Source organism: Euleptes europaea, chromosome 11 (genome assembly GCF_029931775.1).
Source record: "Euleptes europaea isolate rEulEur1 chromosome 11, rEulEur1.hap1, whole genome shotgun sequence".
NCBI classification, from domain to species: domain Eukaryota; kingdom Metazoa; phylum Chordata; class Lepidosauria; order Squamata; family Sphaerodactylidae; genus Euleptes; species Euleptes europaea.
Genome location: NC_079322.1, coordinates 32687094 through 32711495, shown reverse-complemented (window position 1 = coordinate 32711495; position 24402 = coordinate 32687094). Strand labels below are relative to the sequence as shown.

General features: G+C 42.4%; 1 protein-coding gene across 1 annotated transcript in view; it reads left to right on the top strand.

The window, feature by feature from the left end:
• The first annotated feature begins 6380 nt into the window (after positions 1-6380).
• The window catches only part of TGFBR2 (transforming growth factor beta receptor 2), a 56742-nt gene continuing 38720 nt past the window's right edge, over positions 6381-24402 (top strand). Inside the window, exon 1 of the mRNA XM_056857397.1 lies at positions 6381-6456. Coding sequence (XP_056713375.1) covers positions 6381-6456 — 76 coding nt within the window. The remainder of the gene's footprint in view (positions 6457-24402) is intronic.

The following is a 24402-nucleotide window of genomic DNA, read 5'->3' as shown; positions in this document are numbered from 1 at the left end:
TGCAATACGATTTGTTGAACACGAACACCATGTGTAAGTGGTTAGAAATGTACACGTTTACAATGTACATGGTTTCTAAAGCAGTAGAATGTCCCAGGATAGGGTTTACTGTATATTACGTTGCAAGATTTTAAGAACTTAATGGATATTGTTGTTTTATTTCTACGTTTGCATCAAAAGGCACAAGGCATGGTCTATGAAATATATCCTCCCCGAGGTTTTTCTTTTAACAGAATACAGCTATGGGGCTATGATTTTAAGAAGCAGAGGGGTACAGAAGCTATTCTTCCAGATGTAATTTAGTTACTGAAAAGTCATACCCCTTTCTCCCCCTGCCCCATGCTGGGTGGGGGGATGCAAATATCTATAAACTTTCCCCAGTGGGGGTAAAAGTAACCTTGGCAAGAAAATAGCATATGGGGAATGAGTTAAAAAGATCTTCTCTGTTCCATCCCCACTGGTCTGCCCATTTAAATTATGCCCCACAATATTGCATTCTGGTTTCTTTTAACCCTTGGGGAAAATAATACTGAACCATATGGTTCCACCCCTTGATATTGTGGAAGTACTTCTCCAAGCTGGGCAGACATTGAACTATATTAGATTGGTTTTCCTCTCTCATCTGTGAAGTTAATTATTCAAAATTTGAATCTACAAAGAATTGAGCAATCAATTTATATCTGTAAACAGGAAAACGTGATCTCATTGCAACATTGTTCTGCTTAAAGTAAACTATCAACAACATTTTGACTAATTGGCTGTTTAGGTTTGTTGTGAAAGTCTAGGAAAGTAGAGTGGCTGAAACAGGCCTTACGTTTCTCAGACACTAACTATACTGTATGCACAAATATGTCTAATGGAGCCCAGCCCTTAACAACAACAACAACAACAACAACAAAAACACTAGAGGATTTGGAGCAGAAAAAACAGAGTCAACATTTAAGTCTTCCCCGTCAGGCCATTTGTCTGTTCTAAATCAAACCCTTCCCGCAACCCAAGCATGGCTGTGTTCCTCACCAGCTTAAAAATTTAATGCTTCTGACATTAACAATATCTTCACACAACTCAAAAGTGCTTTTAAATGCTGTGTGTGAAAATGCCTTTGAATGCTTTTACGCCGAATAAAAAATTGAAAAAGTTATGTAAAAAATGTTTGTATGGAGGTATAAGTGTGTTTTCATACATGATATTAAAGGCAGATTTTGTATTTCCGGCATCTGTAACCTGCACAACCTACAATGACATTGTGTCATCTTGTGCATTCTATCATTTCTATCCTACATTAGTATTCACTAATATCATAGAAGTGAGGCTCAAAGGTTCTTAAAGGGCATTGGCCTGTGCTTAAATCTGTATAAAGTTAAATTTTAGTTATTTTTAAATTTTATTTATATCCGACCCCATCCCAACCAGGTCGGGCTCAGGGCATCAAAATATATACAATATATATTGGACTATTTCCATCAAAATATATACAATATAATATACAAGTTAAAGCATACAATAAAAAATTACAAATTACTGATTTATCTTAAAAGCTGGCACTCTGACTTACAAACTTACTATACATACACCAATCATTCCCAATAGCGAATTGGTTTATAGCAAACATAACAGATGGCCAACAATAACCCAGGAATTCAAAGAGGGAGAAAAAGGAGGGAGAGAAGGAGAAGGGAAGCCAGCTGATCTAATGAACCGTTTCTGCCTCAGTCATATGCCCGGCAGAACATCTCTGTCTTACAGGCCCTGCGGAATTGAGCTAAGTCCCACAAGGCACAGGTCTCATTAGACAGAGCATTCCACCACGTTGGGCCAGAGCCAGAAAGGCCCTGGCCCTGGTTGAGGACAGTCGGATAGTTCTGGGACCAGGGACCACTAGTGAGTTGTTTCCTCAGCAGCATAAATCTCTCTGGGGGTATATTGGGAGAGGCGGTCCCGAAGATACAAAGGTCACACATCATTTAGGGCTTTGAAGGTAAGTAACAAAACCCTGAATGTGATCAGGTACTCAATCTGGCGGAGCAGAGGTTGTATATGTGTCCTCCATGGGGTCCCTGTCAGGACCAGCACCACTGCATTCTGGACCAGTTGGAGTTTCTGGAGCAACCTCAAGGAAAGCCCTGTGTTGAGCAAGTTACAATATTCCAGCGGTTGAGGCAGCTCACAACTAAAACAATACAATAAAATATAACTTTTATGATGAAGAAGGTACATTTGATTTCTCTTTAGCATATTGTTTCACATTAGTGGTATACAGACGATGATGGAGATCACTATTATATATTTTAGCATATAATAGAAGAAACAAGCTACAGGAAAATAAAGAAAACTAAAAATTTGATGATAGTGGGGAGATAAAGGTGGAAGGGAAGGGGAAGAATAGGCTAGATTCAGTTATCACAGAACTCTAGTTCATTTGTTATGAAAAAAAACCTGGTCTATATTTGGGGGGAGGGGTCTGACTCGGATGGCCTCAGGTTAGCATGATCTCATCAGATCTCAGATACTAAACAGGGTCCACCCTGGTTAGTATTTCAATAGGAGACCACCAACGAAGTCCAGGGTTGCTATGCAGAGGCAGGCAATGACAAACTGCATGTTTCTGTCTCTTGCCTTGAAAACCCTAAGGGGTCACCACAACTTGCCTGTGACTTAGGGTTGCCAGGTCCCTCTTCGCCATTGGCGGGAGGTTTTTGGGGTGGAACCTGAGGAGGGCAGGGTTTGGCGAGGGGAGGGACTTCAATGCCATAATGTCCAATTGCCAAAGCAGCCATTTACTCTAGGTGAACTTATTTCTATCGGTTGGAGATCAGTTGTAATAGCAGGAGATCTCCAGCTAGTACCTGGAGGCTAGCAACTCTACTGTGACTTGATGGCACTTTTCACCATACTTTGAGGATTGCAAGGGACCCTCCTCGCTCTTCTCTTTGAATCTGGAGCTGAGATTGAAGCCTTTCTGATACAAGGAAGTATAGCAGTTGTTGTGATGTCCAAATATGGCTGCTTTGACAAACTAGACTACCATCCCTGTTCATAGGTACAAAACAACCCACAATTTGTTCAAGCATCCTAATATAAACAAACCACAATACATTGTGCTTATTTTTAAACCAGAAAGGCTTTGGTGTCAGTTCTGTGTGTGGAGTGAGGGCAAGGGAACATGCTAACTGGAGAACATAGTCCACACTACGGGAGATTCATTTCATCATCCTCATAAAAGACCGAATAATAAGTGGTTAAGTGAACATCAATCCCCCATGTATATTTCTGATGATTATTAAGAACCATCCCTAATATGACTACTGTATGGTAGGTTCAATTTGCTCCCCCACCCCCGTGAAAAGAATTAAGAGCATTTTCACACAGGCTTCAGTTGGTTCTCCCGTGCCCCCAATAAAGATTCCATTCTGTTAACTGCTTTAATTATGTGCACTTTGAAAATCTGTGTATTTTTTGCTTTTGTATGATTCGTTTTGCATTTCCCCCTAATTTTCCATAACTTCCATAACAATGGCTTGTTTAGTCATGAAAGGGGCAAGACCCACCCTTGACCACTGGAAATTTTATTCAGCTTCCTCTCTAGCTTCCTCTCAAGCATATATTTGCAGTCCTAAGGCTTAGACACATGCTCCTTAAAAGAAATGGAAATAATTGATTCTCAGAAAACTGAATTGTGTCCACTTACCGTTTTATCTGCATTCCTGCAGAGTGGCAGCATGTACACAACCTGAGGGATTATTTAAACCAGTTCATAATGTGCACACATAAAAACGGCCAAGAACATTTACTGTAGTGTACATTTGAGATTTACCCATATTTTGTTCCACATTGATACTATTTACGCAGGCCCAAGTACCTTGAAAGAAGCTCAAAGGTGTTTTTTCCCATATCATTTTTTGAACCAGGACCATAGTGCGCACCACAAAAAGTGTCCAGCTATTGAGTTTCTCTGGGGTCACGGTTCAGTGGCTGAACATCTAGTCTACATGCAGAAGTTCTCAGGTCAGTCCTTGGCATCTGTAGATGGTGATATGAAAGTCCTTCACCTGAGATCTGGCGAGTTACTGCCAATTAGAGTGGACAATACTGATCTTGATGGACCATCAGTCATTAAGGCAGTTTCACACAGTCAGGTAGCATAAAGCAGATACATATATACATCTATACCTGCTAGAGTTGCCAACTAAGGGTTGGGGAGGGGACCCAGGGAGAGAACCCAGGGAGAGTGGATGGGTTCGGGAGGGGACCTTACTGAGGTGAGGGGTATGGGGCTGTGGCTAAGTGGTAGAACATAGGGTTGCCAGGTCCCTCTTTGCAACCGGCAGGGGTGGGCTGGCCTGAGGAGGGCGGGGTTTGGGGAGGGACTTCAATGTCATAGAGTCCAATGGCCAAAGCGGCCATTTTCTCCAGGTGAACTGATCTCTATCGGCTGGAGATCAACTGTAATCTCCAGCTATTACCTGGAAGTTGGCAACCCTAGTAGAACATCTGCTTGGCAAGCATGCAGAAGGCCCAAGGTTAAATCCTGGGCATCTTCAGTTAAAGGGACTAGGCAAGTAGGTGATGTGAAAAACCTCTCTACCTGAGACCGTGGAGAGCCGCTGCCGGTCTGAGTAGACAATACTGACTTTGATGGACCAAAGGTCTGATTCAGTATAAGGCAGCTTCATGTGAGGTGTAATGCCATAGAGTCCAACCTCCAAAGCAGCCATTTTCTCTAGGGAGGCTGATCTCTGTAGACTGAGGATCAGTCATACATTCCATTCCGGTGATATGGCTTTGCCAAGAATAAGAGGGTGGATTATGGGCAAAGATGTTGGGGGTGTATGCGTTCATCCGAATGAGCATGGATTGGGAGGGGGGGAATGGCAGAGTAGTCCAAGTCCTATGTCCACTCAAGCCCTATTGACCTCTACACGATTTGGTTCAGCTTCGAGTGTAATGCCTGAAATCATTATATGCTATGGGAAATGTATTCTTTGATTTGGAATATATTCTTTGTACTTAATAAAGTATATCCACACTCATGAACATACCACACTCAGCATATTAGAGGGGGCTTGTATAATTACACCAATCACTTGCATGTTACAGGCCTCAAGTATAAGAGGCCCACTGTTGCTCCTTAGTTAGAAGCTAATTAAAGAATCCATAGAAGGCCTTAGTATGCTTGCATAAGCTGGTTTTCCAGAGATAAGAACCAGCTAGGAATCCTCTTAGCCACTGCCAGGGTCCAAGATAAGAAGAACTGCAGTAATTGGGGATCAAATAGAAAAGCACCTGACCATGAGGATCTTCACTGCTCATTAGTGAGAATGAGATCACCATTTCTATGTAACGCCTCCGAATCTCTAATAGGGTATTCAAATCCTTAATTATTGGTTCTATGTATTGACGCCACATATGTCGTCTTTTGTACCTCCCATTACCAAAGATTATATCTGTGGTTCTTGTAGGTTATCCAGGCTGTAACCGTGGTCTTGGTATATTTTTTTTCTTTCCGGTCACACAGCCCGGATAACCTACAAGAACCAATGAACTCCGACCGTGAAAGCCTTCGACAATATTATATCCGTGCTTGCGCTCCTTTGATGTTTGTGCGAATTGTCCCGCGCATTTGGGGCCATTTTCACCCGGTGTGTCTATCGGGCCTAATAAACAAACCGCTTTGACCTCTCGACCTCCTACTGCGTTATTGTCCCTGGGAATGGAGACAATAATACCGACCTATCACGAGTACATCAGGTCGGACCGCAGGCCCCATTCCAGTGCCCCGTTGCAGGTAGGCCCACGTCCCTGTGCCCCGTTTGCACGCCACCCCACTCCGTGTCATGCCCTCGCTGCAGACCCGGGCGGGGAAAGCCAGCGCCGCCCGTTTGGGCGCGAGGAACGCCCGCGAGGGAAACGGTCGCGCGGCGACCGTTGGCAGCGTTCCGTTTCATATTTTCGCGCAGCGCGTGAGGGGCCTGAGGCGAGAGAGCGCGCGGGGAGGGGGGTTGGCCTAAAGCCCCTGATTGACACGGAGCCGGCAGAGGAGGTTTCATGTTGAAGCCCAGCAGGAGGAGGAGGAGGAGGGCGGGCCCGAGAAGGAACTTTGGTCAGAGTTAAGAAAGTCCTGCCCAGCTGTTTTTGCGAACTTTTAAGATTTCCTGTTTCCCCCTCAGACAGGGCTGAAGCGGAGGCGAGTGAGTCACACGCGCGCCCAGCCGCAGCCTCCGCCGCCGGGGCCTCACGCTCTCTCTGTCTCCCCCCCCCCACCCCGCTCTTCTCGTACCCTCCCAAAACTGCTCTGCAGCCCCCGGCCGCCTCCCCTCGCCCCCCTCAGGAGACCCCCCCCCGGGCCTGCGTCGCCGCCGAGCGGCAAAAACGGATTTACCATGAGCTGGCTCCCCAAGCGCGTTTTGTTGTGGGCTCTCCTCAACAGCACCGCTCACCCGCTGGTCCGGGTGACAGGTAAGCCAGCCCCCCCCCTCTCTCCATTTTACCTCGGGGTCGGGGTGGGGGGAGGAAGTATTGCTCCGAAAAGGCTTGGCTCTCTTCCCCCCCCCCCCCCGCCGTCCTTGGCCGGACCAGAACCAACGGGTTGAAATTAAATCAGAAGAGTTTCCATCTAGGCATTAGGAAGAACATTGGTTCTGGTTTCTAACAGTTTGAGCAACTCCTCAGTGGCACAGGCTTCCTCGGGAGGTGGCGAGCTCTCCTTCCCTGGAGGTATTTAAGCAGAGGCTAGATGGCCATCTGTCAGCAACGCTGATTCTATGACCTTGGGCAGTTCGTGAGAGGGAGGGCACCTTGGCCATCTTCTGGGCACGGAGTAGGGTGTCACTGGGGGTGGGAGGTAGTTGTGAAATTCCTGCCTTGTGCAAGGGGTTGGACTAGATGACCCTGGTGGTCCCTTCCAACTCTATGATTGTATGATTCTCTTTACTTGCCTTCCCTGGGAATGGCGCTGCACTAAGAAACTGGGGGGACACTTTGGAGATTGCAAATGAGCCCCCCACCCAGGGAGAGGGGGAAGCCTCCCGACTCCGGAAAATGGATTTCTTTTTTGAAGGCTGAGGAGCAGCCTCCCCAAATGCTGGGCTTGGCTTTGGGATGACAGCCTAGGAAAGAGTAGTTCGGAAGTTTTCATCCTGGCCTTGGGTTATCTGGCAGGGAGCAGCCGGCAGCTGCTTCTCCTTGCAGCTGCTGCAGCCACACCTGGCCAAGGGTGAGGTGCTGTGTAGAAAAATGGTGGGTTGAGCCTGGCATAGCTGGGCTTGGCATTCGGGGCACTGGGCCCTAGGATAAGGAACTGTATCATGTGCTGGCGGTTTTAAAATCGAAATTCCCCCGGGGGATACAAGATCTACTGTTTGAGAACTTCACATTTCCCGTAATTGCGCAAAAATGGACTGAGCAGCTCTGAAGGACTTTTCCTTTAAGCAGTGCTAGTTAAAGGGGCTTTATTGCCTGTTGTTAGCACCTGCACATTGAACTTGCATGGAGCTGCATGTGCTCTGTTTCCCTCTCTTTTTGTATATGGAAACATGTTAAGCACAAACATGGGATGGTAGTGATAGCGTGGTGTGAAGCTTGCTTTTAAAAAATGGATGACATAATCCACATAATACCTTTTATTTAGACCAGCAGTTACAAAACATAAGAACATAAGAAAGGCCATGCTGGATCAGACCAAGGTCCATTAAGTCCAGCAGTCTGTTCGCACAAGTGACCAACCAAGAGCCTCTAGGAAGCCCACAAACAAGACAACTGCAGCAGCATTGTCCTGCCTGTGTTCCACAGAACCTAATATAACAGGCATGCTCCTCTGATACTGAAGATAATAGGTGTGCATCATGACCGGTATCAATACAACAACAACACGTGTGGATTGGTCTTAATAAAAGGTGTTAATGTGACTTGCGCTTTTGGATTTTGCTGTGGACCAACACTGCTGCCTCCTTCTTAAGACAGCTGATATTAAGTGTGCTGATATGTTGAAATCAGTGGTCAGCTTTTAAGCTTGTGTAAATAATTTGTGACTGTGTGTATGTTCTGTGTTTGCTTTCTGTCTTGTTCACATACATGTGGATCTCTGCAGACTGTTGATGGGCTAAACCTTTTTACTGCCTACAGATGTGCTGGTTGTGTGCACTGTGAACAAATGAGAGAATTTCATTATTTAAACTTTCTTAAAGTCAATTCATGGTTTAACAATTGTCACTACGTGGAAGGGGACAGTGTGGGATAGTTTCTACCTGTTGTGTATCCCAGGATGTGTTGTATTATGTTAACTGCAGGTTGATTTATTCAGTTAGAACTAAGATTTTGCTGTGAGATTAGACAGTTTGGGGAAAAAAATAGACTGCTGGAGTACAGAGTTCTAGCCTAAAATTATAGCAGCAGCCCATAAATCTCTTGATCCTTTAAATGGTACTACACTTTCTCCTTTATCCCTGGAATTTTATCTCAATACTCGCTTCATGCCATCTCTTTCTCCTCTAGATCAGATCCCTCTTCAAAATCCACTTCAAACCTAAGAATGTGCAACTGCATTTCAGAATATTCATGCTTCATTCCTCTCGTTCTGCCTCCATTATCCTTTGGTCTCCTCCCACTGTAGAAATTTAGATTGTAAACTATATTGGACAGAGACTTATTATCTCAGTTTATGTTTATCTGTGTCAAATGCATTGATTAATGTGTATTAATAATACCAGTGCCCATTTGTGTATTTTGCAGAGTTTTTTTCCTTTCCTGGTAGGAGTACAACCAACCCCAAACACACATATAAAAATAATACTTCTGTATCATTGACTGTCAGTAAGGAAGTAAAAAAGAAAACTACTTAAAACGAGCATTATATATTAAAGATATGCACTTTAAAATTCAAATAGCGGCCTATACAATGTTAACCATTAATCATTAAGTTTTCAAATAAAACCTGAAAGTTCAAAAGTTACGACTTTTTAAATGCTAGCTTTATATGAGCAACATAATAAGTGTTTGACTTGGATCATAGTCATGCATCCTGTTTATCATTTAAAGTCTTAATCCTGCTGATACTTGCATATCTGGGTAAAAATGCAAAATGTTTCAGACTGTGTATGTGGTTAGCGCTTAAGACTATACACATTCTGTTCATACGATGATGAAATATTTATACCCTGTAGCATAAAATGTATAAACGTCATGCAGTAAATTGTCTGTGAAGTCAGTGACCGAAAGCAGTTAGCAGAAAAGAGCCAATAGAGATATCTGGAAAGTCACTTTTTTGTCCTATACTTGTAGCTTTCTCCCTCCCAGCCCCTTTCAAATGCTACCTCTTGTGCTTGCTGAAAGTTGCTTGTGAAGGTTGGGAGATCCTCCAGTGGGAATCAACATGGTAACAAAGTTCTGTAGTTGGAAAACAAAATGGATAAGTCATTTACTTGCAGGCAGCAGAATCTTCTGCTTTTAGTATGCTGCTGTTTGGGTGCTAGCCAGTGTTTTGGGGCACTAGCATAATAATCATTGAACAACATGTGGTGACCTTTTAATAATATGCTCCGTTTTCTCTGGTTTTTATTTACTGTGACATCTATTAGACCTAATAGGTTGCATATAATAGCTTTCAGTATAATGGTTTTCAAAGCTCTTAAGTCTCCCTTTCCACTGCCTTCCTCTTCCCCTCCCACTTCTTTTTCAGTCTTTCAAGTACGTGCACAGAATTAAGAAACAGGTGGGAAAAAACTAGGAAGCACTAAACTATTTTAGGAAGTTATGAGTACAACTTGCAACAGCATTGCAAAAATGGTTGGAAGCTATTTATTATAATGACAGTAGGATTTCATTAATTTTTAAGATGGACACTTGAGTACAAGCATGTAGCTGGTAGACTGGCATGAAATAACTGTTTATGATCATGTATATTGTGTTGCCCTGACCTGGAAGGCCCAGGCTAGCCCGATCTCATCAGATCTTGGAAGCAAAGCAGGGTGGACCCTGGTTAGTGCTTGGATGAGAGACTACCAAGGAAGTCCAGGGTTTCTACATAGAGGCAGGCAATGGCAAACCACATTTCTTGGCTTGCAAACCCTATGGGGTCACCATAAGTCGGCTGTGACTTGATGGCACTTTCCACCACTGCCCTTCTGTGTTATGAGTGATCTGTAGACAAATGACTTTTACTTGGAATATTAAATGGACTGCGTCCAAGGATAGTAAATATAGTGATTAAATAATTTAAAATTATCTTTCAAAGTACAGTGTTGCTGTTTTCTTTGAAAGCAAACATGACAGCTACAGATTCATACACATAAGGGATAACAGCAGGTTGGTTATATGTCTGTAAGCCTATGTGAAACTCCTTTGGTCTAAAACTTTGCTGCATGTCTATTCTTCCAGATTTTCATAATGAAATGATACTCCTCCAGGAATCCTTGTAAATGTGTGAGCGATTCCCACCCCCCAGGACAAAAAATACTGTTTTGTGGGGCACAGAAAGGGAGGGAGAGTTATCGGGAACTTGCAGTGGCTCTGATCTGTTTGTATGCCTGTATGCAGTCACACTAGCCTTTGTTACTTTCCTCACCCCTTGTTTCCTCCCAGAACCGTATGTCAGGCTGGGGGAGTAAAGCTGAAGCTGAACAAATTTTGCACTGGGCCCACAAAATGCTGCTGATGTGGCCCTGCAGAGAGATGTCGAGCCTAGGTGGGCTCCTAGCCATCTACTTTTATTTTTCATATTATCATATCACCTGTTATTACTGCATGATGATTGTATGGTAACTTTGTGGTAACCAGATAATTAAATGCCTTTGCTGCTGTATCTGGCTCAGAGGTATCAGGAGGCTCCTTCAACACTCTTACCTTGCATCTGCCAAACCAGCTAACTATTTTTGGTTTCAAAATCTTGTAAGCCGTCACATTACTTTAGCCTTGGTAGCAATGTTCAGCTTGCCTAAATGAAACAAATGCCTTGGAGTATCTTTAGGATGAATTTGGCGTTAGAAGGTATGTGTGTGGGAGGGTGGGGTTTTAAACATTTATTTAGATTGGATTGAATTGAATTGATGATGTCACCTAAAGCGAGGAAGAACCATTTCTAATACCGTTTTTCTGAAGTTTTTTATTAGGGACACATAAAAAAAGGGATGGGTTTCGTCGTCTTGTTTCTGTATCTGGTTTTAGGCCTTATACACAAACTAATTGCTGACCACTGCTTTAGAAAAACTGTATAACAACACTGGGTCCTAAAGGGCTGTCATCGTGTTGTTTCTTGACAGGGTAAAATCATTGTAAGGTGATTTTACCACATTGTTTTCCTGTGGTGAATATTTGTGAATTCCTTCCCCCACTATGTGGACGGATTGTTCACCCCATCAGGGTAAAGTTCCATTGAGAATCCTTTTGCAAGATAATTAACTCATATCAACTGGGATCACCATTTTTGGCATGTTACAATGCTATAGTAAGACTGCTTTATGCAGAGTGTACTTTTTGACTTTGTAATGAGACTAGCAAACCTCTCAAATATTTGGGTTTCCAGGCACCGGAAATTTAAGTTCTAATTGAGTGGTCTCCAGCATGCCTGTTGATATCTTTGCTGGGATCTGTCAAGGGTCTTTAGAAAGGTGGTGGGGCCAGATGGGGCTTCTGATTGGCCATTGAAGATCTGATCGGCTGTACAGATTTCTAAAAACGTTGCTTTGGCAGCAGCTGCCACCACAACACAAAGATCTTAATTGTGTGACTAAAGGTGTGTTGTGTGTATGAACAAACATATTTTAAAACAATATTTTCATTTTAAAAGGCATTTTGTTAAACGGAGCTTCTGCCTGGAATGTTAAGGCAATCCATACATACCAGAGCATGGACTATCTCAGATTTTCTAGCTTTTTAAAATTGTTGTTAAATAAGAGGGAGGAAGAAGTCTGCATTTTTAATTTCCAGAAGACATCCCATTAACTAGTGTATTTATAGTTTATAGCTGATGTTTATGAAGTGTTTGGCCTGAGATAGGATCTTAAGCTCATACCTGTTAGCAAGGTTTACAGATTTATATTAAAAAATGAATTGGTTTAGCACTTCCCCCAGTTTAAGAGGTATATATGAATTATATTTTTAAAAGCTGCATCAAAGAAACTACTGTAATTAGAATGTTTTCCCCATGTTGTCTAGTCTGTTTAAATATGCCTTAGATGCACAGAAGTTGCTGTAGGTTTGCACTTTTGAAGCTGCTTTTAGACAGAGATTGTTGCTAAGCTTAGTAATTTTTCCTTTGCTTATGGCAAAGCTATTAATTAGCACAAAATGGCCAATTAAACAAGGGAGAAGTTGAAACCATCGTTTTAGTATTCCATGCACCTCTCAGAGATGTTAAAATCTGATGACAGTTTCCCAGGTGGGCTTGTCTCCTATCCCAGCCCAGAGTAGCAGTGTATGTTTCTACTTTAAATACCTAGCAACTATAATTGCCCACTGTTTCGAAAACTAAAGGATCTTAAAGGAAGCCATTACAACATATAGCTTTAAGATCTGCATGCAGTACTGTGTGTTGTGGCTACCAGTTACTTCATAGGTAGGTGCCAGTTCCGGCTTGGAAAACTAGAGATTTGGGGGCAGTGCCTCCGAGCGGAGGGAGCTCAGCTGGGAGGTAATTCCATAGTCCTTGTTCTAAAGCTGCCATTTCCTCTAGGGCAGTGATGGAGAACCTTTTAGAGACCGAGTGCCCAAACTGCAACCCAAAACCCACTTATTTATCGCCAAGTGCCAATACGGCAATTTAACCTGAATACTGAGTTTAGAAAAAAGAACTCATACATTCACATATTTTGCGTTAAAAGAAAAACACAATAACAGAGCTTTCAATGATACAAACAACTTTTTATTGAAAGGTAAAAGTTTGCATTTGGCATGCATCTCTCCAGGACTCGTCCTCTGCTCAGCCACTGGACATTATTGTACATAAGTAAACAATTATACTGTGCCTGAACCTCCTCAAGAAGTGCTTGAAACTGTCGACAATTCAGAGCACGAGCCATGATGTAATTCACCATTTTTGTGACATCTTTGAGGACATCGTCAATTTTTTTGAACAATTAATGTGATTTTTGCTGTTGTGTGCATGCTGATAATTTGTCTACCCTTGGCTTATACTTTGTAAGTTTGAGAGCAACACATGCAGCACTCAGGTCATCTGTTAGCCTGTTTCTGGTGTCAGATTTGATATAATTCAAAGCTGAAAACAGCTGCTCACAAGCATAAGATGATCCAAACAAAGTAAGGAAAGCAATCCCAAGTGCTTTCATTGACTTAAAATTATTTGGCAGAGAATTCCACACTTTAAGGATTTCATTTTCAGAACAAACTGTGCTTTCCTTGGGCATCCCTTCTATCTTAAGTGTTTCACGCAGGTCATAGAATTTATTTTTCCAGATAGAGCTTTCTTGAAATTCTATTAGCTCCATTTCCAGATTTTCTAAATCTAACCAGTGTAGGCAGGAAAGATCAAGTTCTTCAAATTTGGCTTTATCTGGAGAAGTAAGAAAACACAAGGTTGTCTCCATCTTACAGAACTGTAAAAATATGTTACTAAAATTCACCTTTGCAGCTGCTACAATGCCCCGCAGCTCAGCTGAGAGGGGGGCTGGCAAGGTGCTCGGCCACAGCCTCCCGGTCCATACTGAAGACAGGCAGGGCGCCCCGACAAACAGCTGAGCTGCGGCTGCAGCTCACCTGAGAGAGGGAGGGGCTTGCCCTGGGTGCAAGGAGAAGAAGGGTGCCAGCGTAGGCTTGGGGAGCATGGGCTTGGGGAGAAGGAGCACCGCCCTCACCATGGCAACACGGCACAGCCCTAGGCAGACGCCACGGGTCCACGCATGCCCACAGAGAGGGCTCGGCGTGCTGGCTGCGGCACGCGTGCCATAGGTTCACCAACACGGCTCTAGGGGAATTGATCTCTGTAGTCTGGAGATTAGTTGTAATTCTGGGGGAACTCCAGGACCCACCTGGAGGTTGGCAACCCTGTGCATAGGTAGTTCCGAGGGGCAGGGGTTTTAAAAAATTGTGCTTACAAATCTACAGATATTCTGAGGCAAAATTGTACATGTCTACTAGTTAATGGCCTCGAACACCTACTATTTTATTTCTAATGATAGGTATTGTTCAGCCATTAAAACCTGAGGTACCCATTTAAATGTGTCTTGTGAGAGGCCCTAGACATCTCTCTTGGACAGGAGCTACTCTGAGTAATCAAAAATTTCCCTCCTTGTGTGCCTGGTGAATATCTGGAGCTATCACCTGGAACCTTTCTGCAAACACGACATTACTTAATTTAAAATGTAAACAGAAAGGACTTAGAAAATTTAAGGGGCAAGGTAACGTAAGCCTCCTATGTTTTAGCTTGTGCCAAAAACAAGCATTCTACAGGAAGAGAGACGTTTTTTAAATTTCTGAAATGCTAAACTTTGCAGCCCACAAACATCTGAAATATCCTTTCAGGGGGCTTGTTAGCAGCATGGCTTAACTGTTTGTTATTCTTGAGAATCAAGTTTAAATATGAGCTGTATTTAGATCTGAAATGAATCTGGTATTTGGTAGCTCATGCTCATTTGAAAGGGACGCTTTAGGTTTCCAAAGGAGCCTTAGACTCTAATCGGGGATACCTGTGGATAACCAGAGGACCCCACTTCTTGAGCTTGAAAGATATCCTTGTTTGTGGGGAGGGGCAACAACCTCCATTTGCCAAGGAGCCTTAATGTTGTATTTCATGGCAAATTAATTAACGTTGTATTTTATGGCAAATGGCTTGAATAAACCAGGAAGTGTTGAATCAAGCTCTGCGCGCTACAGGGAGAAGGAGGCGGTAGGAGCAAGTTGAATGTGTAAGTGTACCAAATTGTGATTGTGCCCAACACCGACAAAACCTCTGTTTAATAAGAGTTTGTTGTGACCTCTGAATGTAGCCTATACAGTCTAGTTGGAGGAAATTGTTTCACGCTCTGCTGAAATTAATATACACAGTCTACAACAGTCTACGCATTCATATATTGTTCCAGTTTTTTACCTCCCATTCGGATACCTTTATTTGACAACAGTACTTATTTTTAATGCCTCTCCCAGGAAGCTTTAATACCATAATGCTTGGAGTATTTCCTTACCATGTAGACACTAGTCAGGAAAGAAGCTGGCAGATATGTGACTTTATAACACAAACCTGTTGCTCAGCAAGCTGTGTGAAACAGAAATGACGCACAACCATGCAGAGTAGGGGTTAGTGTCAGCAGAGAAGACCACCACCATTCCTTTTAACTTGTTGAAGAAAGTGATCCTAGCCCCACTGAAGTTGTTTTAAAAATATTGTGTATTTTATTGTAGAAATTTGCAACAACCTAAATATAGCATCCACAGAACAAATATAGATTTACAAGTGACACATTCACCAAAAATAGTACATTTACTGTTGAGTTTTTAATTTGACTTGAAAATGATAGTTTTCATCCAGAAATGTTGCTGAAAAGCATGAGCCAAAAACCTAATTAATCATTATCATAATTGTACATAGAAAGCCCTTGGGCTTCAGATAGAAGAGCCATCTTCAGGTCTGTTTCTTCTTCCTTTTTGTCCAAAAAATCCTTAAATACAGAAAGAAACAGGAAGGTTCAGTTGACCCAACAGTTGTTCCAGGTGGCTTCTGCTTCCTTTCTCCCGGTGTCTGAATAATACCAAATAAGAGGTTCAGTGCTGCTAGGGCATGCTGGTTGCTTTGCCACCTTAGCTAATTAATTTAGGAGAGCTGGCTTGGTATTATAATAAAACTAGCCTTTGGGGCACACTTTAGACTTTTAGAGTGTTAAAATACTTCACATACAGGATATTAATCTGTACCCTGTTAGGTAGGTATTGTTTTCTCCATATTAATGTCTGGCAGGGTACCTTGGCTGAGATGAGATTTGAACTAGGGACTGTTTTACAGCTTAAACCTTAGTTACGACGCTTCACCTTAATGGCTGTCAGTGTGACCCACTGTATCCAGCATATAGTGTGATGAACTTCAACTCAGGTGACCCTGACGCTGCTATGAAGTTCTCACTGCTATGAAGTTCTCACTGGGTGCTCATTGGGCTGTTAAGTGGATAAAATGAAGGGAAATTCATGTGTGGCATTATGAAATGTTTGGAGAAGGGATGGAATTGTTGAAGGGACCCACACACATCCCCGTGTGGAATGAAGATGTTGGTCATAATGTTTGAGTGTGTTACGTAGCTGCAAACTGTTCCTTCTGGAAGCAGCCAAAGTAGCCTTGAAAAAAAGTTTCCACTTTTTTTTGGTGGTGGTATATGCTGGAATAGTTCCCCCACCCCGATATTAATGCATAAAAATCTGCCTTTCACCTTTTGGTGGAAAGTGAAAATAATGTAATAGAGGGAGAGAGCAGCTTTTGAGAGAGCAGAATAATTCATTGTTGCTGAGATAGGGATGGTTAATGAGTGTGGGGCATAGGGGAGATATATGGATTTGGAACCTGGACCAAAATCAACTCCAGAAGATCATTGCTGCACAACGATGATCTCTAAAGCTTAGCAGAACAGCACACTAAGAATGATATTACAATCCCAACTAAGAGGCAGACAAAATAGGTTAAAAACCAGACAAAATGGAAAAACAAAGATTTATGTGAAGGGGAAGATATTTGGGTAGATATTTGTCTGGAATAATCTAATGGGGGGAAAATAATGCCAAGTTTGTCATTGTGTTGTGTGTCCCAACATGATATTTGCACTAGATAATTTAGCATTCAAAGACTTTATTTAATGATTTTTTAAATTGTTGAAAAGTAGTTTTAAACATGTGTCTGTTGCTTTCTATTGCTTTGACATCTGTTAGTAATTTATATATAATCTGTAATTGATTTGACGTTGTTACTCTGTGGACATTAATATTTTATAATTAGGTTCATTTTTATGCTCAATATTTTTGTTTTGAAGGTAGCTCAAAATATAGCAGGCTCTAATGTTATTTAAGATATTCAGCCAGTAGCCTGAAGGATGTCATTTAATTGGGGATATTTACTTATAAAGACCACAGCAAAGCTGGAGATGGAAAGTGCTTTATTTATAGCAAGTATACTTCTGCTTTGGAAAACTAACTCCATGGGTTCATTCTTTAGATAAGACTGCTATGAATTCAACAAAGTTGAACTCCTCACTTTGTAGGCTGCCTCTTATGTGGCTTCTGCCAAGGAACTGGAAGTAAAAAATGCTGCGTTTAACAGTAAATAGGCAGCGTTTGTTGGCTTTTTCACAAGTGAAAGTGGGAGAAGGCAGTTTGCTCAGGATTTGAGGGGTAAGTAATCAATGTATTAGTGGTTGGAGAATTCATTTACATATCCTACTTGTTTATCCTTTTGAACTTTTTAAAGGCCAGGTTGGTGAATGTTCTGTTCTTTTTCTGAGAAGACTGTTCCCAATGGGAAAGTTGGACTGGGCTTTCTGTCATTGGTTGATGGTCTAAAGTTCCCAAATCATATTTTAATGAGAAACCTATATATGAATAGGCTTCTAAGTATGAATAATAATGTTGAGTGTTCATTTATGTGGCTATTGGACTAAGTTTAAATATAAGCAGAAAATATTTGAAGACATAATGATGACAAATATTGTGTGCATGTGTTAAGTGCCTTCAAGACGCTTCTGAGTCTTGGTGACCCTATTAATCAATGACTTCCAAAACAACCTGTTGTTTTGGAAACTCTTGTAGTTTTGGAAACAACCTGTTGTCTTGCAAACTGAGGGCCATGGCAGAATCAATAAGTTTTGCCACTGGCATTGCCAGTGGATGTATATTGTGATAATGCTACACGAAGACAAACAGATTATATAACTTTTGAGAATATGATGGATAAGGGGGGTAAAATAAAAACCTGGCAAAAGATTAAAGTTGAAGGAAATAACATACTACTATATCATCAAGTGGTCCAATAATGAAAGAACAGGGAAAAAAGAAGGTGTACTTTTAAGAGAAAAGACAAATTTTGAATGTTTGTATTGTATGATAAAATGGATGCAAAATTTTGGAGCAGTTATAGATATAATTCAATGGGAGAATTTATGGTCAAAAGAAATTAAGTTTACGGAAAGTCAAATGCTGAGAGAAAACTGTTATAGAATGTATTTTAAATGGTATATCACCCCTAAAGATATTGCAAGGATTTGATGGGAAATGTTGGAAATGCGAACATTTTACCAAATGTGGTGATCTTGTAAAAAAGCAAGAAAATATTAAGAAATGATACATGATGAAATGGAAAGAATATTGAAAATTAAGTTTGTGTTAGCTCCAAAAAGTATGTTAAATATTTTGCCATATAATATGCCAAATATATATAATGAGCTATTTAAGTATATGGTGACAGCGGCAAGAGTGGAGTATGCAAGAAGGTGGAAAGCGAAGACTACTCATATGTAATTGAATGGACAAATAAAATAGCAGAATGTGCAACTATGGCTAAGTTAACATCTTTAGTGCAACTTCTGATTTCAGTGAAAAATGGAAAGTATTCCTTGACTATATAGCTGTTAACCAATAAAAATAACAGAATGTAAGAATTTAAGTAAGGAATGCACTGTCAGATATGCAAATATAATAACTCAAATAAGGGATAATAGAATAGAAGTTATAAAGTAAGTTCCAGTACAGTGTAAGGATTTGATGTGTATGTTTGGGATGTTTTGTTTTATTTGTTTGAAAAATAAAAACATATTATAAAAGAATAAGTTTTGACTAGCCAGTTTTCTGATGTGGCAACCAAAAGCAGTAAGCTAATGTCTTCTCCACAGCATAGATCTAGACATCTGAAAACCAGGTTTTCCAAAAATTGTCTGAGTTTTCAACAGCAAGTGTATTCTGTTTTTAAGTAATGCCAACCTGTAACCCTTTACCATAATGAAAATCAAGTGTTTAGTGGCCCAAATGTCAAACATGTGTTGGATCCCTTCTGTAGAAGACTAGCCATGAAAGAGAAAAAACAGATTTATCTTCAGATATGTAGGATTCTAGGACTTGTCTCATTTTATGGCAGCTTTATATAGGTAGACTTTCCCACTTAAAGAGAACCCTCAACATTGAGGGCTCATTCTCACAACTATTACAGTTGCTATTAGGGCTGTCAATTCGGTTCGGTCCGAACTGAAAATCAACCGAATTTCCCCTGATTCGGTGATTTTCTGTTCGGAGGGATCCGAACTCAAAACTGGCGGGCAACCGGGGGGGCCGAATTCAGCGAGTTCGGGAGTTCGCGAATAAATTCGGCAAATTCGGCCCCCCTTCAGGGGAGCCCGCCTCCAGCTGGGAGGCGCAGGTCAGTTTAAAGGGCAGCCCGCCCCCCTTCAGCGGGCTCCGCTGGAGAGGCTCGGGCTGTCATTTAAACTGATCTGCGCCTCCCGGCTGGGAGGCGCAGATCAGTTTAAAGGGCAGCCCGCACCTTTCAGCGGGCTCCGCTGGAGAGGCGCGGGCTGCCCTTTAAACTGACCTGTGCCTCCCGGCTGGGAGGCGCAGATCAGTTTAAAGGGCAGCCCGCCCCCCTTCAGCGGGCTCCGCTGGAGAAGCTCGGGCTGCCCTTTAAACTGATCTGAGCCTCCCAGCTGGGAGGCGCAGGTCAGTTTAAAGGGCAGCCCGCACCTTTCAGCGGGCTCCACTGGAGAGGTGCGGGCTGCCCTTTAAACTGACCTGTGCCTCCCGGCCGGGAGGCACAGATCAGTTTAAAGGGCAGCCCGTGAGAGGCTCGGGCTGCCCTTTAAACTGATCTGAGCCTCCCAGCTGGGAGGCGCAGGTCAGTTTAAAGGGCAGCGCGCACCTTTCAGCGGGCTCCGCTGGAGAGGCTCAGGCTGCCCTTTAAACTGATCTGAGCCTCCCAGCTGGGAGGCGCAGGTCAGTTTAAAGGGCAGCCCGCCCCCCTTAAGCGGGCTCCGCTGGAGAGGCGCGGGCTGCCCTTTAAACTGACCTGCGCCTCCCAGCTGGGAGGCGCAGATGAGTTTAAAGGGCAGCCCACCCCCCTTCAGCGGGCTCCGCTGGAGAGGCTCGGGATGTCATTTAAACTGATCTGTGCCTCCCGGCCGGGAGGCGCAGATCAGTTTAAAGGGCAGCCCGCACCTTTCAGCGGGCTCCGCTGGAGAGGCTCGGGTTGTCATTTAAACTGATCTGCGCCTCCCGGCCGGGAGGCACAGATCAGTTTAAAAGGCAGCCCGCCCCCCTTCAGCGGGCTCCGCTGGAGAGGCTCGGGCTGCCCTTTAAACTGATCTGCGCCTCCCAGCTGGGAGGCGCAGATCAGTTTAAAGGGCAGCCCGCACCTTTCAGCGGGCTCCGCTGGAGAGGCTCGGGCTGTCCTTTAAACTGATCTGCGCCTCCCGGGCCGGGAGGTGCAAATCAGTTTAAAGGGCAGCCCGCCCCCCTTCAGCGGGCTCCGCTGGAGAGGCTCGGGCTGCCCTTTAAACTGATCTGAGCCTCGGCGCAGATCAGTTTAAAGGACAGCCCGAGCCTCTCCAGCGGAGCCCGCTGAAAGGTACGGGCTGCCCTTTAAACTGATCTGCGCCTCCCAGCTGGGAGGCTCAGATCAGTTTAAAGGGCCCCCGCGCGCCTTCAGGGAATCCCTCTGAAGGCGCGCTGGGGCCGAATTTTCCCCCGAACTCCGGATCCCCCCGAATTACCGGGGATCCGAAGCGGGGGAGTTCGGACTTCGGCACGTACCGAACCCACAAGGGTCAAATTCGGCCGAATCCGAACTGTACCGGATTTTTTTTTTTTGACAGCCCTAGTTGCTATAATAGATCGATCCTTACTAGGGATTTCCCGTGGCATGCAGCTTCTACCACATGTCACTACAAAAGCAGTCTTTGATCAAAACCTCGAATCTGCTAATTTCTCTTGATTGGGTAGCCCAATACAGAGATGCAACATGCGGAACAGAATTTCAAATAAACACACAAACACATATATAAAATAAAAATAAATAAAATAAGTATGGATAAGAGGGTTTTTAGTAGGTCAAAGGCCGATTTGCAGGACAGTTTGCATAGTGGTTATCTGATAAGCTGTTTCCCCACTTGAAGTTGTTTCCTTCACCAAATATGACCAGATTTCTGTTTTCTGAATCTTAGTGGCCATTTCAAAATATCAAACTGTTATGTTACATCCATAGTCTTGTAGCTTATTCTGGTATCACTTGTCACGTAACGTCATCTTAAACTTCTTGATGTAGCAAGATCCATTGCTCAGAATATCCCCTCCCCAACCTGAACTTTTTTGTTTCAGGTTCTTGCTTAACATGGATAACCAAAGCATCTTCTATAATACAAAAAAAATCCCCACTCAGATCATTGGTGGCATTTACAGTTAACCCATTGCCTTCATACAGATTTGGCCCTGATGTACTTGTATCTTCAGACATCTGTTACCTTGTAAGGCCCAGCCAGCAGCTGCGGACCTCTTGCAATAACTCTGTAGCCCACAGTTTGGGAACCACTGCACTAATGCATGTGAATAGTTATTGGTTGTATATCTTTACATGACTACTTGGAATTTGTTGTTGGAAGATGCTCTTAAATGCAGTGGGTGTGCCTTCCTACTTTTTGCTGCTCCTTGTTTGCTTAATATGAAACAATTTCAGTTTTCCTGTATGAGTAGGTGTCCCATTAATTTCAGTAGAGGGACAAGTTTCTTCCTGTGGAAGTGAATGGGAAAGTTGTTCAGGTAAGCTCCATGTGTACCTCAGAGATCTTCCTTGATTTGAGAGGTGTGTGTGTGTCCTTGTTATCTGAAGGCATGTGCCAGTACTAAAAACAAAGTTACACTTAGATTTCTGTTTAAATACTACATGGTATTAATTCAGGCCCTGACCTGGATGGCCCAGGCTAGCCTGATCTCGTCAGATCTCAGAAGCTAAGCAGGGTCAGCCCTGGTTAGTATTTGGATGGGAGACCACCAAGGAATACCAGGGTTGCTGTGCAGAGGAAGGCACTGGCAAACCACATCTGTTAGTCCCTTGCATGAAAACCCCATAAGGGGTCGCCATAAGTCAGCTGTGACTGGACGGCACTTTACACACATTAATTCAGAGTCTGTTAGATTGCTCAAAGGTCCAAGTTTTAAGCAACATGAAAAGGAAGCTTCTGATGGGAGCAATGAGACATTAAATAGATTTGCTGGTAACCAAACAAGCAGCAGATAAAGTGTTAACCAATTTCCTTGCCTTGATAATTGACACAGTGTATCATTGTATTTATAATTCTCCAGGGATCATGAGAGCTTCCAAGTAAGCATGTTCTGTAGAGCGTTTTCCTGAGAATAGTCCAGATTGCTTTAAAAGTTGCTTTATGTAAGTTCTGTTCTTTTATTATATAGATCTCTTGTTAATTTCAGATGACAGTATCTATCAAGGAAGTATATCCCAAAGGCTTTCCTATTCTGTTTGCCTTTGTCAGGAAATCCAACAATCATATCCTGGGAAGGCTACATCTGGTTTTTAGTCCCAAAAATATATTGAAGGATGCTTGTCCCAAAAGATTTAAGTTGTAATTTAACTTTGCTAAGAAGATAATGTTGCAACCTGATAATCTAAGTCTGTCCTCTGTTGTTTTTTCAGGACAGACAATGGCTTTAAAGAGGAAAAGGGCCTCTTTACCAAGTAGACCAGTTTAGAAGAACTTTTATTACAAAGTGCTGACTTCACTTCAGATCCTTGAGTTTTTGTTTTGTTTTAGGAGGCTTTCTCAAATACAGACATTTAAAAGCAAGGGTGAAAAAAATCATGTTTCCTTGAAACATTCATATTTTCCCCATTTAAAAGTTCACATTTGTATTAGTGTAAAATTAAATTTTTTGAATCTATTAATGGGAAGAGGCGCCTTTCTAAACTCAGTCACAGAATTCCACTCTTGGATTGTTAAATTTAATAATACACTACCATTTCAGGAAGTCTCGCATAAGTCTTATCTTCATAGAGGAACTTCGTAATGGCAGCCCTAAATTGCAATAATACATATTTAGCAGTTTATGTAATCTGCCTTTTAAAGGCACTTGTCTCTTACAAATGGTTACCATAGTTGTGTATTTATGTGTACAACACAGCTTTCTCAAGAGACTGTAAAGATAAGTGACAAACCGTTTCAGTTCAGGAAGATCATATGCATTTCATGACCTTTTGTGGCCTTTAAAAAAAACCACATAGGAAATGAAGCATAAACTCATATTTAACTTTATGGTTGCAACAAAAGACAGGAAATTTGAAGTTAAGACTGACATCCCATCTTCAGAATGGCTGAGTGTGGGCTTGTGAGTGAAAATGAAAAAATCATCCCTGTCTTTGAATTTCCTGTCTTTTTTGTTTGTTTGTTTCATATCCTAAATGTTGTTTAAGGTTGATTATGTGTGTACTATATTTGGAAGAAATTCTCATGTATGCTTTATCTTATCAGCAAAGCAAGGGGTTTGTGTCTGAATACCCCATTCTGTCTACCTACGTTTTCCATACCATTTATTTATATAATGGATTTTTTTACATCACAAAACGTTAGGTTAGTGGTATACAACTGCAATGTTCTCTAGTAAAACAAAGCACCTTATTAGCAACTTAAAATCAAAATTCCAGATAAAAATATCACTTTAAAAATATTGTCACATAAAAGCCAGCAAAGCACATAGAAACTCACATAGTGTAGATTAAGAATAAAAAATTAAAATAAAACATCCAAAACCCTGTGTAAATGAAAAGGTCTCCACCTGAAGCTGGGCAACCTAGGCTCCAGGTGAGCTGCTGTGGAGTGGGAGTATTCTGCAACAGGGGTACCAGTGCTGAAAAGGCCTGTCTCTGGTGACCAGCATCTTATGCCCATAGGTGGAGGGTCACACAGACAAACGGTTAGATGTCCAGGAGCAAGATGATCCTCCATAATTTTTCTCTCACATGAGAATTCCTCCAATAGCCCATTGTAAACTAAGCCAGAGGAAATTGGTTGGATCCAAAAGCTCCATTTTAGAAATGGAACCATTCCTCCAGCACAAGGACCCTTACACTAGTGTAATGCATCTGTTCCAATGGGGGAAGTTCTGCCAAAAGCAGAATGGAACCTTTGGATCCAGCCAATTTTAAAGAGGGCAAAGGTTAAATTATTTATTTTGGTTAAGTGTTTAAGCTGGTAAACATTATGGAACATATCTCCCCCTCCCAAAGAGTAGACAATACAAGAGTATGATACACCTTCAATTGTAATTGCATTCTAGGTTACACTGAAGTCAGTGAGCTCCTGGAAAATGAAAATTCAGCTAAGGGGATGTAGCTTTTTTGAGGACTGGTGCTGGGTTTAGTTAGGTGTTCATCATGGCTCTCTTAAAGCTGCGTGGAATATATTTACACTGTGGAAACTCATAAATACTTCACCT